Below are 13,804 nucleotides of genomic sequence, written 5' to 3' on the forward strand. Positions count from 1 at the left end.
CACCACCACCCTCTGTCTTCTACCTTTGCGCCAGTTCTGCAACCAAATGGCTAGTTCTCCCTGTATTCCATGAGATCTAACCTTGCTAATCAGTCTCCCATGGGGAACCTTGTCGAACGTCTTACTGAAGTCCATGTAGATCACATCTCCTGCTCTGCCCTCAATCTTTTTTGTCACTTCTTCAAAAAACTCAATTAAGTTTGAGAGACATGATTTCCCACGCACAAAGCCATGCTGACTATCCCAAATCAGTCCTTACCTTTCTAAATACATGTACATCCTGTCCCTCAGAATTCCCTCCAACAACTTGCCCATCACCGAGGTCAGGCTCGCCGGTCTATAGTTCGCTGGCTAGTCTTTACCGCCCTTCTTAAACCGTGGCACCACGTTTGCCAACCTCCAGTCTTCCGGCACCTCACCTGTGACTATCAATGATACAAATATCTCAGCAAGCGGCCCAGCAATCGCTTCTCTAGCTTCCCACATAGTTCTTGGGGAAGAACCTGATCAGGTCCTAGGGATTTATCCACCTTTAACCGTTTCAAGACATCCAGCACTTCCTCCTCTGTGATCTGGACATTTTGCAAACTGTCACCATCTATTTCCCTACAGTCTGTATCTTCCATATCCTTTGCCACAGTAGATACTGATGCAAAATATTCATTTAGTATCTCCCCCAGTTTCTGTGGCTCCACACCAAGGCCGCCTTGCTGATCTTTAAGGGGCCCTATTCTCTCCCTCGTTACCTTTTTGTCCTTAATATATTTGTAAAAATCCTTTGGATTCTCCTTAATTCTACTTGCCAAAGCTATCTCATGTCCCCGTTTTGCCCTCCTGATTTCCCTCTTTAGTATACTCCTACTCTCATATTTGCTTTAGGAGGGCTTGAGATGATACGGAACACTCCAGCCCATAGGCGCCCAGAGAATTGAGATGTTGTTTCAGTGATAGGGGAGCATAATTGGAGTAAATGCAGTATTTTACAAAGTTATGTTGCATAGGTCAACATTAGCAGTAAGACAGATTGTCACTCAATTTTTCACCAGGTTTCAACTAATAGTGAGGTTTCTCAGAAAGCAGTTGCTCCATTGTTTGACGCTCTAAGTCAAAGCTATGGGTGTGAGATCACCAATGCCATCAGGAACTGGGTACTGCAGTGCCAAGCTGTATATGACGGAATCATTATCCATTCATCTCCAATCCAGTGAGGGAAAAGTCCCCTTGCATTGACTACTCTAGACTGCGGGAGGCTGAAAGTGAGGCGAGGCTGAGCTGTCCAGATCCAAGGATTCCAAGATTCAAAAGGTACTGATGGTTACTGGCTTGGAGCCCAAAATACGTTAGCAGTCATTCCCAACTTCATTAAGGAGTACAGCCAATCGCCAATTACATCTCCAAGACTAGAAATTACAGGTTAAAGTAGGAAAATGCTACTAACATTCAGACGGAGACATACCATCAGTGCAACATAGGGCAAAAACAGAGTTTCAAAATTAGAACTAGTTTTTCAATTTGAGGCTAGTTCCAGTGGGAACAATCTAATCAAGTCTAAAAGTGTCACCATGGAAACTAAAATTGCCAAAGGAAAATAATGCAACATACACTAATAGCATTGAATAGAAACTCAGTTCAGTAAATGCTTTACATTCAGCAAAACACCCATATCTGGATGTAGGTTTGCTTGCTGAGCTGAAAGGTTCGTTCTCAGCGAGCAAACCTACATCCAGAACCTCAACCTGAGCTACAAATCTTCTGAAAACTCACTAATATCTATATCTCCAATGACCATTGACTAAACACAGTCCCCTTTGTCCGCTATTGATCTCCTCTTGATCGAAATCTTTCTAATGGCTGTTGAAATCAATTCCTTACACAAGCGGTCAGCTACTTTTCTGATAACACTTACGTAAAATAAAATACTTTGGCATAACAAATATTGTATCAATCACCTGAGGTGATAATTTGCAGTATCACCACATGATCCATAAGGACACAGGAAGAGAAAATGAAACTTACCAACTGACAGAAAGGCCTCTGCCTGGACTGAACCCATCTTGTTGGAGGCTTCACAAATGTATACTCCTGAACTTTCCAATGATGCAATGCGTATGTAAAGAGAACTTGATCCAGCCCTAGTCATAGTAAGATGCGGTGTATTGGAGCTGGGACTTCCCATGCCAGACAGTTGACCATTCCGAGATTTCGACCGGAGAATATGAGAAGGGTGGTTGCTGATTAGTCCATGCCGATCAAACCACCGGATGATAGGTGTTGGCTGACCAGTAGCATTACAGGTCAGTGTAACAAACTCTCCTTCAGTCACTCTCAAATTAGTGGGTGGGGAGGTAATCACAGGTTTTGTGCCTTGATCTGTAGTAGTAGTAAACCTGGAGTTACTTGCTAAATTAAGTAATTTTTGAATTTCACACAAATTTCATGCATTAATATAATGTCTTTGGGAAATAACTGCTCAGTCCCCAGATGTTCCTTGATGGCAGGAAACTTAACAGGATCCTGCAATCAATTGTTATGTGGTGAGTGCTACAACTAAAATAGCTATGGTCTTTAGGCTGTAGTCACTCTTCCCCTTCTTTCTTTGTCAAAATAGTCTCCAATAACCCATTAAAAAAAAGTTGCTTTGAAAAAAATTGCATGCATCAGTACCTTGAAAATTAGAAATTAGCTGTGGAAAGAAAATATAAAAAGGAAAAACAAGGACTTGGGTATCTGTGATAAATTTCAATTTTACTTATTGATGATAGCAATTCATGTATTGATATGCTGCAAGATAAATAGGATACACGATACTACACCTCTCACTCACTGCTGCTTCTTTATACTAGCTGCTTCCAAGAATCACTCTCCCCAGAGGCACTCAATAATTTCATTTGCCCTACTTCTGGTTATTGTGCTGCTTATGGGTTACAAACTGCAAATACTACTCTTCCTTCAGTCACTGTTTGAGGATTTTGGGCAGTGGATCAAAATCTTGGAACCAATTCTCGATCAGCTTGTGGGCATAAACTGCATGGACTGCTGCAGTTCAAGGTAGTGGCTCGGCACCTTCACTCTTTTTGAATAATATCAAGTAGATGATGTTGGCCACAAACAACTGACTTTTTGATTTCTCCTTGAGTATTTCCTTTTCACAATTCTCGCTTTCTTGGTGGGGTACTGAGGGATGTGGTACCTCACCAAAATGGTTATTCTTTACAGGAAAACCTGAATAGTAACCAGGGATTTTGAAGGGGGAGAGAAACAAGTACTAAATATGATTCCAATATTGCCCAAAAAGATCCAGAAACTCATTTTCTGGGTCACTTGGTAGCAAAAGCCCAGTGAGTACTTTTTAAGACATGAAAAATAAACTTGAACTGTAGCCTTCCTGTTGCCAGTTCAGTGTGATCAATTTATACAGCGCAGACTGGGTATTGACCTAGAATCCAGTTGGTATCATACAAGGCAGTGTGTGCAACTGTGCAGCCATTGGGTGCACTCTACTTTTTCACAACCAATGGACAGAGGGACATATCAATATGATACAAAGCAAGAGCAAAATACAGATCCTAGGTAAAAGTAAGAAAAGGTTAATTAGAGATGAGAATTCAGCTGCAGGGCAATAACAACTTCCAAAATGTGTAAATGAGATATGTCTTAAAGAACACATGGCATTTAGGACAGAAGCTAGCTATGAAATTAGTTTTTTTTAAAGAGAAGCTAATAACGTTTTAATGCTTGAGCTCAGAAAGAACAAGTTTGTTTTCACTGCCACATTATAGACACACGTCTGTTAGTTTATACTTAACAACACAGAATTCACCATTGAAATGATAATTGGACATTGTGCTTTCTTTGATAACTGAGGAAGGAATATTGGCCACGGTATAAACAACATTTCCTTATTCTTGTCTCACGGGTCTAACATACAGCAGGAAGACTGTACGAATGGGGATTTAAATTTTGAGTAACATCAAACCAAGACCCATTTAATCTTCAAGTTGACAGTAGGATTAAACTCTCAACCTTCTGGCCAAGATGCATATGCTATCATTGGAGTCAAACTGACCAGGTTGATGTTAGGGAGGCACAGTAGCTCAGTGGTCAACATTGCTGCCTCACAATGCCAGGGACGCAGGTTCAAATCCAGCCTCGGGAAACTGTCTGCTTCGAGTTTGCACAATTTGCCCCACATCTGCATGGGTCTCTTCTGGGTGCTCCAGTTTCCTCCCACAGTCCAAAGATGTGTAGGTTAAGTGGATTGGCCATGCTGAATTGCCTGCAGTGTCCAGGGATGTGCAGGTTGGACGGATTAGCCACGGGAAGTGTAAGGTTGGGGGGGCTGGATCTGGATGGGATTCTCTTTAGAGAGTTGGTGTGGATTTGTTGGGTCGAATAGCCTGTTTCCACACTGTAGGGAGCCTATGAAATCTATGATGCCAGGTGGCTTGGATCAGTAGAGGTAAAAGCACCAGATAATTCCAAATCTATGCTGCATACCAGGCATGATTGAGGAGATCCCCTTTACACGTTACTGCACTAATGGATTGAAAAGTCACACAGACATTATAACAAATAATCCATTACTTTTTCCATAACAGAAAATCATTTCAAGAAAATAATGAACTTAAAATCTGGGTGGAAGAGGGTGGAAGGAATGTTCTCGGTTGAGATGATGCGTACCTGATTGGACTATGAGCCTAGCCGACGATTGCGTTGAACCAATCTTATTTTCCACCACACACTGATACATCCCAGCATCTTCAGCAACCAATCCCACAATCTTTAGTCTATTTCCAGAGACCAAGTATCGAACACCAGTTTGAATAGTGACTGCATTGTAGTACCAGGTAATATTGGGCCATGGATTTCCATGATAATCACAAGTTAAACGTGCTGTAGATCCCACGGAGAGTGTCAGCTCCTGTAGTCCTTTGACAATTGCAGCAGGCTCTATGAAAAGAGTAAAATAATTTTATATTTAAGCAGATTATTCTAACAGAAGTACTAAACATGGCTGGGCATTTGTAACACATCAATTCTGCTAAGTTAGTTTCCGCTCCCCCATGTCAGTCTCTTTCCAACCATACTCTGCATATTAGCCTGTACTTGTTAAATCTTGTTGCTCTGTGCCTAACGCTGTACACTTGCCAGACAGACTGCACATCCTTTTTTTTTCCCCTCTCACGCTGTAGAGTAGAATTATAATTCGCATTGTTATTGCACAAATTTTTAAATCAGTCATATGCTAACTTAGATTCAGGTGATTTTAATTTTGTATTTCAAATGTTAAAATATAACTTCGGTGATTCCAATGATGTCGAGGCTACTTTAAAAGCAGGAGCTCAGTACTCTGTTAATGGCTTCCAAGAAATCTGCTTTCTGTAGGTCACAATTCATTTATGATGAATCACATCAATGAAAAAAATCAGGATAATAAATCCTAGTATATAGATATCTACCAAACCAAGAAATTAAAAAGTGTATCTAAATTACATTTACATGAGTAATCACCTTGTTCATGATTGTGGGGGTACTGAAGGTAACAGCCAAAAGGTTTTTTTTTCCTATTAGTCTGTTGTATTTGGCTGCAGCATTTTTCAAATGTCTCAGAGTCCCTTAATGTAAAAACAAGGACCAATTTCTGATTTTGTGCACATAACAGAGGTGTGTGTCTGCCAAAAGCACCAAATGAAGAATTCAGTTGCTAAACAGTCAAATTCCATAGGTTAGTTAGTACTGAACTGTGCAGAGAGCTTTAATTTGCAGTCTGTATAAAGCCAGCCAGCAAGGGATCTCAGTTGCTGTGAGAATCAGACAGATTTCTACTTTAAATTGTCCTTCCACAGTCTCAGCTAGTGCAATATTAATATTGGGTACAACAGTGATGCCAGATATCTTCATAGTAAAACTCAGATGAAGAACATCCACTGAAGTATTGGAGAGGTTAGCTGGCACCAGTACAGCCACAGATCATGACAAATCAGCACCTCAGCAGAAGAGGGAAGAAGTTAGAAAAGGGGAAAAACAGAAACAAATAAGGGAAACTCACTTACCATGAACAATAACTGTGTAGTTTGCAGACACTGGCTCCCCCATTCCATTTTCAGCAATACACAAGTAACTCCCAGCATCCAACATTTTGCTCTGATCAACAACCAGGTTATGATGAAATAGTCTCCACCTCTTGTTCCCAGACAGTTCCCTACCATCTTTTAGCCATTTGACTCGTGGAGTTGGGATGCCACTTACTGCGCATTCTAGGATCAGTGGGCTATGCTGAATTACAGTTATATTCTGTGGAGTTGTGGGATAGATGATGTGCGCAGAACTAGTTGTAGGGCCTGTGAGGAAGAAGTGAGAGAAGTCACAATCTGTGCTGGCATTTCAAATCAGTTGGTCAAATAGATTAGATTAGATTACATTACATTACAGTGTGGAAACAGGCCCTTCGGCCCAACAAGTCCTCACCGACCCGCCGAAGCGCAACCCACCCATACCCCTACATTGACCCCTTTAAACTAACACTACGGGCAATTTAGCATGGCCAATTCACCTGACCCGCACATCTTTGTGACTGTGGGAGGAAACCGGAGCACCCGGAGGAAACCCACGCAGACACGGGGAGAATGTGCAAACTCCACACAGTCAGTCGCCTGAGTCGGGAATTGAACCCGGGTCACTGGCGGTGTGAGGCAGCAGTGCTAACCACTGTGCCACCGTGCCGCCCACAAAGAGTGTTCGTGCATTTTAACATTCATCGTACAGAGGGCATCGAAACAAAATGAAGAAGCGCATAGAGAAAAGAAGAGAATGCATGCAACTGCTGTTGATAAAGCAATAAAGTGACCAGAGTGCAAATGACAGAAATGGTACGGAGAAAACAAAGTAATTCAAATGCTGGAGAGCCATGTGACAAAGTAAAAAGTGGGTGCCTAAGAGAAGAACTTATGCCAAAATGAAAATCAGAGAAAACAGGATGGAAAATGAACAGTGAGCAGAGGAACGTAAACAAGGAGAAAATAAGCTGTGAAGGAATGTGAAGAGAAAAATACTAAACAACTAAAGGGCTCTGATAAACGTCAAGGATTGTGTGAGATGACAACAGCATATTTATCTTTAAGCCTTCTTTCATAAATCAGACTGAACATGACACCATCAGATAAAATATTTGTTTATTTGTCAGATGAATAATAGTGAGATGCTACCTACCATGTTAAACAAAAAACAAAATGAATTAGAAAAACAAGATTTAGGGTCTCATTTCTCAAGAGTGCTTCAGGCAAGTTCAAAGTTGCTTTTCAGACATACAGGCCAGTTACAGATTAACTCTTGAAGATCACCCTTTCAGTTGTTTTGTTTCCAATTCCCTTTTTATAATGCATCCATGTTTTTCATTTTAAGATGACATTGTATCCAGCACACACAAAAGGGATTGTGATCATGCTCCATAAGTACTTTAGAGACTGTGGGTGCCTGGGATTTGGGGGGAACAATCGGTGCCTGTTAAACCTAAAAATTAAATTTAATTATACACGAACATAATTTGAAAATGACTGAAGTAGTTAATTTTGTTTTGGTTATAAGATATGAAATGCTCAAATAAAGGTGATTTCTATTTGAGAACCACATCCAGTCATGAATGGTGGTGGACAGTTAAACAACTCACTGGAGGAAGCTTCACAAATATTCCCATCCTCAAATGATGGAGGAGAAACACTGTGCATCAGTCCAAAAGATAAGGCTGAAGCATTTGCCACAATCTTCAGCCAGAAGTGACAAATGGATGATCTATCTCGACCTCCTCCAGTGGTCCACAGCAGGGCAGCACAGTGGCTCAGTGGTTAGCACTGCTGTTTCATAGCACCTGGGACCTGGGTTCAATTCCACTCTCGGGTGACTATGCGGGTTTCCTCTGGATGCTCCGGTTTCCTCCCACAGTCCAAAGATGTGCAGGTTAGGTAGATTGGCCATGCTAAATTGCCCAGTGTATAGGGCTGTGCAGGCTAGGTGGATTAGCCAGGGGAAATGCAGGGTTATAGCAATAAGGTACAAGGTGGGTCTGGGTGGGATATTCTTCAGAGGGTTGGTGTGGACTCCATGAGTTGAATGGCCTGCTCCCACACTACAATGATTCATTACAGATACCAGTCTTCAGCCTATTCAATTCACTCCATGTGACATCAAGAAATAATTGAAGGCACTGAATACTGCAAAGCCAATAGGCTCTGACAGCATTTTGGCAACAGTACCGAATAGTATGCCCTCTACATAACAAGCAGGACAGATTCAACCCGGCCAATTGTCACCCCATAAAGTACTCTCAATCATCAGTAAAGTGATGCAAGATGTTATCAACAGTACTATCAAACAGCACCTGCTCCGTTACAACATGTTCAGTGACATCCGGTTCGGTTTCTGCCAGGGTCACTCAACTCCTAACCTCATTACAGCCTTGGTTCAAACATGGTCAGAAGAGATCAATTTCATAAGTGATTGCCCTTGACATCAAAACAATATTTCTCTAGGGGGTATGGAATCAAGGAGTCCGAGAAAACCCAAAGCCATGCTTGACAAGAAAGTTGTAAAGTTGAACGTTTTTCTTGCTTTTATATTTTTCTGTCAATTGATCATAAAATGAAGCTCTAAGTAATTTATCATTTTTATAATCCAAAATGGCATAGGATTGTGATGACAGAACACTTTTCACTATATTTTCCCAAATACATGTGACAATAAAATTATCCAATAAATTCTCTGCTGGTTAAGAGTCACAGCTGTCACATAGGAAGCTGATTGTGGTCGACAAAGAACAGTCAGGAGTTCCTCAGGGTAGTGTCCTATGCCCAATACCATCAACTACTTTATCAATGACCTTCCCTCCACCATAAGATCAGAAGTGGGAATACTCACCAATGACTGCACAGTGCTCAGCACCATTTGCCACTCTTCAGATACTGAAGCAGCCCAGGCATAAATGCAACAAGACCTGGACAATAACCCAGGCTTGGGCTGAAAAGTGACAAAAGTAACAGTCATGCAACACAAATGCCAAAAACTATCTAACCACTGCCCCATGACATTCTATGGCAATACTATGACTGAAATACCCAATATCAGCATACTGGCTGTTACCATTGACTGAAACTCAACTGGATTCATCGTAACAATTGAGTGGCTACAACAGTAGATCAGAGGCTGGTAATTCATCTCCTGACTCCCCAAAGCCTGTCTACCCTCTACAAAGTACAGTCAGGAGTGTGATGGAATACTCTCCTCTTGCTAGGATGAGTGCAGTTCCAACAACACTCAAAAAGATTTACACCATCTTGGAAAAGGAGCCTGATTGATTGGCACATCATCCACAAACATCCATTCCGTCCACCACTAAGACTCACTAGCAGCGGTGTGTACTATCTACAAGAGACGCTGTAGAAATTCACCCAAGATCCTTAGACAACACCTTCCAAATCCATGATCACTTCCATGTAGAAGGACAAGGACAGCAGATAAAAGGAACACCATCCTCTGCAAATTCCCTTCCTGGCTACATTCTATCCTGACAAGGAAATATATTGCTGTCCCTTCACTGTCACTTAGTCAACATGCTAGAATTCCCTTCATAACAGATTTGAGAGTCTATTAACAACTCATGGACTGCAGCAGTTCATGAAGGCAGATCACCACCACTTTCTAGAGATGGGCAATAAATGCTTTCCTAGCCAGTGATGCCTATGCCCCCCGAGTGATTAAAAAAACCCATTCAGAACCACGTAGATTTACAGATGAATAAAACCAAATCAGGTAAGTCCATTTCTAGACCTGCATCCACTTGCGATAAGAGACAACTTTATTTATTCTAGCCTAGGTAAATGATGTTATGACAATATGCAGGTGTTCAAGTAATTTTAGAATCTAATCCAGTAAATGGATGTTCAATGCTTCATTTAATATGAAGGAGCCATTATATGGGGTCAGATCATGTGATAGATGATAACAGATTGGCTGTACGCATTTGTGGAAACAGCAATAACTAAGGTTGGGTACATTGAGAGAATACAGTAGAGCTGCAGACTTACGTCTAATCAGCAGTTTACGTCCCGTAGGTTCCATTTTCATCTCATTTGTGACTGGATTGTACGCTGCACACTTGTAGCTTCCTTTATCCTGCTGTGTGACATTCAGAATGTGCAAGTTTCCAGAAGGAAGGATTAGGTACTTATCTAGAAAATAAAGAGTATGATAAGTAGATGGACTGTTGCATTGTAACTAAGCAGCTACTGAACCTGCAAGCTGTCACACGGCAGGAATGCCAGCTCAGTGTATTCCCACAAATTTGATTTGGGCCAACATATCTGAAGAACATATTTTTTTCTTTAAAAAAAATCTTTAAAAAGAACATATTAATAAGAAACTTCATTGAGCATTTTTAAACACATTATCGTAAAATATCTAAGTTTTAAAAAATGTTTATTTTGTTTAAACTCTTACTTTAGAGGTCGGAAATTTAAATTAGAGGGAAGTCGTGGTAGATGTAAAATTAAGCAAGCACTTTAAACATTTAAAAAAAACTTGAAATGATACACTCTCACTATAAAATAACTGACAGTTTGCATCATCCTTCATATTGTAACATTTAATCACAACTAGCGACCCACACAACACCCATTGGCGAGAAAAGGAACAGAAATAAACTTTCTGAAGCTCAGAAACACTTTGCACTAATTCTGGAAAAATTGTTTATGAAGTGTGCCTGTGAGTGCTTTTTCAGTTGGCTTAAAACTAAGGAGTATTTTGTTTACTAGTAGAAACATACATTGCCTGAAAAAATGGTGATTTTTGTCTTTTGTTACAGCCAATTACCAAGCATAAAATAAATTCTTCAGCTAGGGATGCAGCTTGAATTTTGAAAAAAGGTTACCAGTCTCTATGGGAATCATATTAATGAGACAGTGAAGCATCTATGGTACTGTATCTGCCTCTGCGTTTGATAAAACAGGTGACTGGCAATAATAACTGCTCATAATACTTTAAATACAAAGTTTTAAAAAGTTAATGGGCTAGGCCAGGACACCTACCTGTGGATTGCTCAAACCATTTACCCTTCACTCGGTAGCGGATTAGCGCTTGAGGTTTACTGTCAGGTAAACGACACTCAATGATGCCTGTGCTTCCTTCGTCCACTGTAACTACTCGCTGGCTAGGTGCCTGGAAATCACTTATACCTGCAAGAATAGAGCAAATAATAATGATCACTATTTACTGCAACATATGTCAGCAATACATTGAAATCTGACACAGGCAGCATGGCTGAAATTTCAGACAGCAGATACCTTCCACTTGACCTTTATGAGACATAGTAGCCATCTGTACACTGTTCCAAGGATGCAGGATTACACACTCAACCGGACTGCATGTTACCATGCTTACTTGCACTCCTGCAAATGTTTGCTATAAATAGAAAGAAATGCACCCCTAAAATTTGGCTGATCCACACAGCTCTTAAAAACCAGGAGCAATATTAAAACAAATTTTCCAGATCCTGATGATCAGAATAGCAGGAGAAATCTAAAAGTTTGAAACTTAATTTATGCATCCATCCATTGTGTCATCAATTTTAATTTTTCACTATCCATTTTATGTAGATTGAAAATCATGGGTAGCGATTTTGTGATAAGCAGCAAGCATACATCAGGACTGCAGAGGCAGAATTTTATCCTCCAATAGTTGATTTTGGGATATGCTTTCCTTTTTCATACTCCTAATTAGGAGCCTCACTTATTAAGAATAGAAACCATTTCCTATTTAGTTCATCAAAACTCTGGTAATAGGTTCAAAATCATATCGTATGTTGTCATGTGTTCTGGTCTAACTGACCAGTTTCTAACTATAGATTTGTTGTTGTGCAGAATGATACTATTACAAATGAAATGTCTGCTAACACCCGATATATTCTGATTGCGCATGCTCAACTTTTTTCCCCAGATTCAAAAAAAATTAAATAAAGTTCTACTTGACTATTTTTCTTCAACGATTCTGAGTATACTTTTTTTAAAAACCTAACTCCACAAATTTTAAAATACTTAAATTTGATTCAGAGATTTTGCTGTTACTGCACTAGCTCAAGAGTGTTAGCAGACATGAAACAAATAAAGATATTGATCTGTACTGCAAGCATATGGAAGTGCAATTAATATGGATACCGAAGTGCAGTTTGCTGTGCTGACATCACTGCATCAAGTAGTACATTTTCCTGATACTGTTTTGGCTAGAGGGATAACCAGTTTTAATGTGCATCTGATTTTCAGTCCTCATTAGTCACTACAGACAGAGGTAGAAGAGGGAAAATTAGGAGTGACAGGTAGAAAATAAACCAGAGAATTAACAAGCATTTAATTATTTTATTCAATTGGATATGTGGTAGTCTACTCATTGTTTGGGTATTTTACTTGGAAGGTCGGGGGAGTGCAAGGAAAGGAGTTAAGAAATTATTCTACATTTTCTGACTACATATTTGGACCATCACTTGTTCCAGGGTTTCAGAATCTGCATGGGTCCCGAAATCACGGCCTTCCATTGTTATATAGATTACATTTCCTCTTCCAATTTTCTTAGTCCTTGGGGCTGTGGTGGGGCTGAAGTGGAGAGTGAGAAGGCTCGAGAATGAGCTCCAACAGACCAACCCAACATTATACAGAAAACCAGAAGTTTACACACTAAGCTGTACCTTTCGATATGCTTTACTCTACTCTCTGCATTTGTCATGTTGCCAGCATCGATAATTAATACTTTTTGTGCACTCAGGTCAAGCTAATAGAAGCAGGAAGATGCTTACATTTACTGTAGGTCCCAGTTATGCAGGCTGCCTGTGTGGTCTGACTGTTTCTTAATCAGGGAAATTAAACTTCATTACAGCTTTAATATGGCTGCAAAGCACTTCCAGAAGGCCAGTTACTCAAGGTATAGTTTTTTTTTTAAGAAAGTAAAGGTTTCTTGCAAACAATTTGGACAGGAAAACAGATTGCAAATATGCAAGAGCCACACTCTCCTCTTTTACAATAGGGAATGTTTCCTTCAGTATTCCACTCAGCCAGTCATTTCTCAGGTCACTTCCTTCTACATCAGCTTGCTTTAATCGGTCAGATCTATTTTTATAATTAAAGCCTTTCACATTGATTCTTCTCTCCAAGTCAAAAGCAAATCTGCTCACTGGATTAAAGGTTTCTTATCCCTTAGAAGAGGCAGGTAGCAAGTGAAATTCACCACCTTTCCTTTTAATTCTCTGCCATCCCCAACCATTGCTAAGGGAACACAAATACTGCTTATTTAGAACATAATGATGCAATCTTAGTTATGTCACACGATATGGAAAGGGATGATATTTTTAAAAAAGCAAGTCAGCTCTAGGTTTGCTCTCGTAAACCATCCTCGATATACTTTAGCAGGAATGTGAACAGGATTGGCAAAACAAAAGCTAAAAAGTTGATGATGAGAAAAAAGAACAAAGAACTGCAGATGCTGGAAATCAGAAACAAAAGCAGAAAATTGCTGAGAAACCTCAGCAGGTCTGATAGCATCTGTGGAGAGAAAGCACAGTCTACACCTCAAGTCCAATGCCTCTTCCGTAGAACCAAGTTCTGAATAAGTCATACTGGAGTGCAAACGTTAACTCTCTCTCTCTCTCTCTCCACAGATGCTGCCAAACCTGTTGTGTTTCTCCAACCTTTTCTGTGTTTGTTACAAATTTCCAGCATTCTCAATATTTGCTTTTTATTTGACATTTGTTATTGGGGTGGCTTGGTGGCTC

The 13,804-nt window shown here is 40.2% G+C and overlaps 1 protein-coding gene across 4 annotated transcripts in view; it reads right to left on the reverse strand.

The window, feature by feature from the left end:
- cdon (cell adhesion associated, oncogene regulated) overlaps positions 1-13,804 on the reverse strand; it is a 104,463-nt gene that overhangs the window by 40,913 nt on the left and 49,746 nt on the right. For all 4 annotated transcript variants that reach the window (XM_043676880.1, XM_043676883.1, XM_043676882.1 and 1 more), the window contains exons 4-8: positions 11,076-11,222; positions 10,077-10,220; positions 6,054-6,341; positions 4,681-4,950; positions 2,017-2,370 (exon numbers count right to left, since the gene is read on the reverse strand). In XM_043676880.1, the coding sequence (XP_043532815.1) occupies positions 2,017-2,370; positions 4,681-4,950; positions 6,054-6,341; positions 10,077-10,220; positions 11,076-11,222 (1,203 nt within the window). The remainder of the gene's footprint in view (positions 1-2,016; positions 2,371-4,680; positions 4,951-6,053; positions 6,342-10,076; positions 10,221-11,075; positions 11,223-13,804) is intronic.

This window comes from Chiloscyllium plagiosum, chromosome 35 (assembly GCF_004010195.1).
Source record: "Chiloscyllium plagiosum isolate BGI_BamShark_2017 chromosome 35, ASM401019v2, whole genome shotgun sequence".
In the NCBI taxonomy this organism is placed as follows: Eukaryota; Metazoa; Chordata; class Chondrichthyes; order Orectolobiformes; family Hemiscylliidae; genus Chiloscyllium; species Chiloscyllium plagiosum.